General features: G+C 42.7%; 1 protein-coding gene across 1 annotated transcript; it reads left to right on the top strand.

The window, feature by feature from the left end:
* The first annotated feature begins 699 nt into the window (after window positions 1-699).
* On the top strand, window positions 700-2,879 carry LOC124841792 (NAC domain-containing protein 43-like). Its single transcript, XM_047318132.2, has 3 exons — window positions 700-1,073; window positions 1,333-1,607; window positions 1,797-2,879. The coding sequence occupies exons 1-3, from the start codon at window positions 890-892 to the stop codon at window positions 2,604-2,606; spliced, it is 1,269 nt and encodes a 422-aa protein (XP_047174088.1). The 5' UTR covers window positions 700-889; the 3' UTR covers window positions 2,607-2,879.
* The last annotated feature ends 713 nt before the right edge of the window (window positions 2,880-3,592 follow it).

Here is a 3,592-nt window from a genome sequence, read left to right as displayed (position 1 = left end):
CCAAAAAATAAATCATATTTTTTACACGAGCAACTTTATTCCAAGTTGCATGTTGCCATCCATCACATTTTTCTTATTTTCATGTTTGGGGTCCTACCCTACATATTCCTTTATTCTATTAAAAAAAAAAATTCTTGTTGCGGTGGTTGCCCAAGCCAAACATGAAAGAGAAAGGGATAAAAGTAAGATAAAGAGAGAGCTGGCTATGTATGTATGTATGTATCTATAGAGAGAGAGAGAGGTTAATTTCGGCCATGGTCCATGGTTGTTTCAGAGGTGGTTTTCCATGGAGATTTTAAGGTCAGAGGTCGTAGTTGTGGATGTGGGCGTGCGCCCTTACTCTTCTAAGATGCCCACAACGTCCAACCCGGTGGGGCCCCTAAGTGATACCCGCATACACGTGGCCCCACTCTCGTTTTTCCCTCTACAGTTAAACTCTCTCTTCCTCCATCTTTCTTGGTAGGTGGCACTTCTCCCACCATAGTAAAACTAACCCCACATTTTCATCATATTATAAACAATATACCAATTGGTTATTGGTGTCTGGTGTCCCTTCAACCTTTAAAACAAACAAATCCATTTTTATTTTATTTTATTTTTTTTACCTTATTTCTTTAATACAATTAATTATCTGTGTGTGTATATGCTTTGGTCCTTTCTGTCCCACAGCACATATATATAGTCTCCCTTTACATACTCATCCCAGTACACTCAACACCACCTCATTATATCTCTCTTTCCTATCCTTCCTTCTAGCGTACCCATTTGAATGCCTTCTCTCTCTCTTCTCTTTGGGTCCCCGCTCAATCTAGAACCACTCTCTATCTAGTTTCTCTTCTTCCTATAGCTACCTAGCTTCCAACGATCGCTCTCCTGGTTACCCACCTGAATGCCGGAAAACATGAGCATATCTGTCAATGGACAATCTCAAGTCCCACCTGGCTTCAGGTTCCATCCAACCGAGGAGGAGCTTCTTCAGTACTACTTGAGGAAGAAGGTCTCTTACGAGAAGATTGACCTCGATGTCATTCGTGATGTTGATCTCAACAAGCTCGAGCCATGGGATATTCAAGGTCTGTCTCACATTCATCACTCTCTCCTGTAACTTTTCATCTAGTCTTCACTACTAATGTCTGCCTCACGCACTCTTCCCAAGGTTGTTTTTGGTCTTTAACTCACTGCTCTCTCCTGCTTTTCAATTCTACTCGCTTTTTCACCCTTCTCTCACATGGGGCCGAATGATACGTAGGAATATTCAATATTGCATCATGAGTCATGCATGACATGAATCACGCCACCATTTTGAGGGGTTTCTCTTTCTTCTTTTTGCAGAGAAATGCAAAATAGGAACCACTCCGCAGAATGATTGGTACTTCTTCAGCCACAAAGATAAGAAGTACCCCACAGGAACTCGCACCAATCGCGCCACTGCTGCCGGATTCTGGAAGGCCACTGGCCGTGACAAGGTCATTTACAGCAACGGAAAGAGGATTGGAATGAGAAAGACTCTGGTTTTCTACAAAGGAAGAGCCCCTCACGGCCAGAAATCTGACTGGATCATGCATGAATACAGACTCGACGACAACACCACCGGCGACACCAATATCGTAAGCAACTCCAACAAAACCAACTAGATAGTTAGTTAGTTATGGTCTGTAGTTTTACTACAATTTAAAAACGAGTCTACAAACTGCATGTGAAGCTGTGCAATGGTAGTTCAACTATTATGACATGTGTGTAGGAAGTTCGGCTGTGAAACAAACGTGTTTACGAATCTGTTTGTGACTTGACTTTAGGTGTCGAATGTGATGGGGGACGGCGGTCAAGAGGAAGGGTGGGTGGTGTGTAGGATATTCAAGAAGAAGAACAACCTGAAAACCCTAGACAGCCCGTTAGGTTCGGGAGAAGGTAGAAGGAGCCACCTGTTCGAGTCGTGCGACGAGGGAGCTTTGGAGCAAATACTTCAGCAAATGGGAAGGGGTTGCAAGGAAGAGAGCAGCTACGAGGGAAGCTACGGCTATGGAAGGTTGGGAAGGGGTTACGAGACAGGCGTGAACAATGACAGGTTCATGAAGCTGCCGAGCCTAGAGAGCCCAAAATCCACAAGCATGGAGAGTCAGCAGAACAACAACAGCAACAGTAATAATGGTGATAATAACAACGAGATGAACAATAATGGGTACCATCCCATTATTCCAGCAGACATGGGGACGGACAACGAAGGGTCATTCGCAACCCACCAGGTGAGTGGTGGTGACCCCAACATGGTTCACCCAATGGAGCCATCATCAGGTGGAGGAGGCCTCACCAACTGGGCTGCGCTGGACCGTTTGGTTGCCTCTCAGCTCAATGGCCAAACCGAGGCCTCTAGGCACTTCGCATGCTTCAACGACCCCACCATCGCCTACTGCACTCCCCACCATGATCTCCCATTGCCCACCCTCCGATCCTCATCAAATCCTTCATCAAACACCACCCTCACCAGACCTTCCGCTGCACCCGCATACATCAACCCCGCTCACGACTTCGCCAGCGAGATTGACCTCTGGAACTTCACCCGCTCCACCTCCGAACCTCTCTGCCACGTCTCCAACACCTCACTCTAGTCCATTAAACCAAACCAAATTAAATCACAATAATAATAAAAAAAATAATAATAATAATATATATTTCCCAACCCCACCTCCTTCACCTTTTCCCTCCCCCATGTTCCATTGTTAAATATACAAATAATTAGTCCTTCGTCATATTTCATGTTTAATTAGTTCTTCTCTCCAGTCAGAGGATCATTATTACAGACTCTTAAACGTGATAATCCTCCTAGTATACATTTTACTTTGATTAGCTTAATTCAACTCTTGTTGTTAATTAATTTTCTATTGACAATTGTCTTTTAGTAAATCTTTTTTTCTCCATATAACTAGTCCATATTTATATATATATATATATATATATATATATATATATATATATATTTCGTACACAAACGTGGTTACAATCGAGTTTCATCGAAATTAATTAACCTAACACGCATGGAATAATGGAACGGATATAAAGAAGAAAAGGTTGGAAGATGGGATGGCATTTTCAACCAAGGGTCTTTGCTTAATGACGATGTCTAGCATTATTTAATTTTGGTAAATATTTGTGCGAGGGGTGGTGAAGTTGAACGAAGAGTGTGATATTTTGGTAATTGTAAGCGCAATTATAAGAAGGGTTACTTTATTTGATCTGGTAAGAAGATGATAGGGTGGTGTTTGAATAATAATAATGATGATGATGATGTGGTGGTGGTGTTTGTGTCACGTGGTTTGTTGGTTTGTTGAAGGAAGGTGCAGAGGCCATGGCTGAGGTTGTCCTGTTGCACCAACACTCTCTAATTACCAAAAGGAAGTGCCCCGGGACATGGGCTCCGCTGATCATACATACTATACATGCATGAGTAGAAACAAACGCAATACTTTCACATCCAACGACCTACAGAGAGCGACACCATAAAAAGCCTCCATATAGCTTTAGCCAAGTCAAAAGATCAGAATCTCTCAGACATTCATAATTACGTAAGCTTTGCATATTCATTTCGTCACTAATC

Source organism: Vigna umbellata, chromosome 11, assembly GCF_029865625.1.
Source record: "Vigna umbellata cultivar VRB3 chromosome 11, Vumbellata_1.0, whole genome shotgun sequence".
Classification (NCBI taxonomy): domain Eukaryota; kingdom Viridiplantae; phylum Streptophyta; class Magnoliopsida; order Fabales; family Fabaceae; genus Vigna; species Vigna umbellata.
Note: the sequence above shows the minus strand (reverse complement) of the source record. Positions and strands in the feature narration are given on the sequence as shown.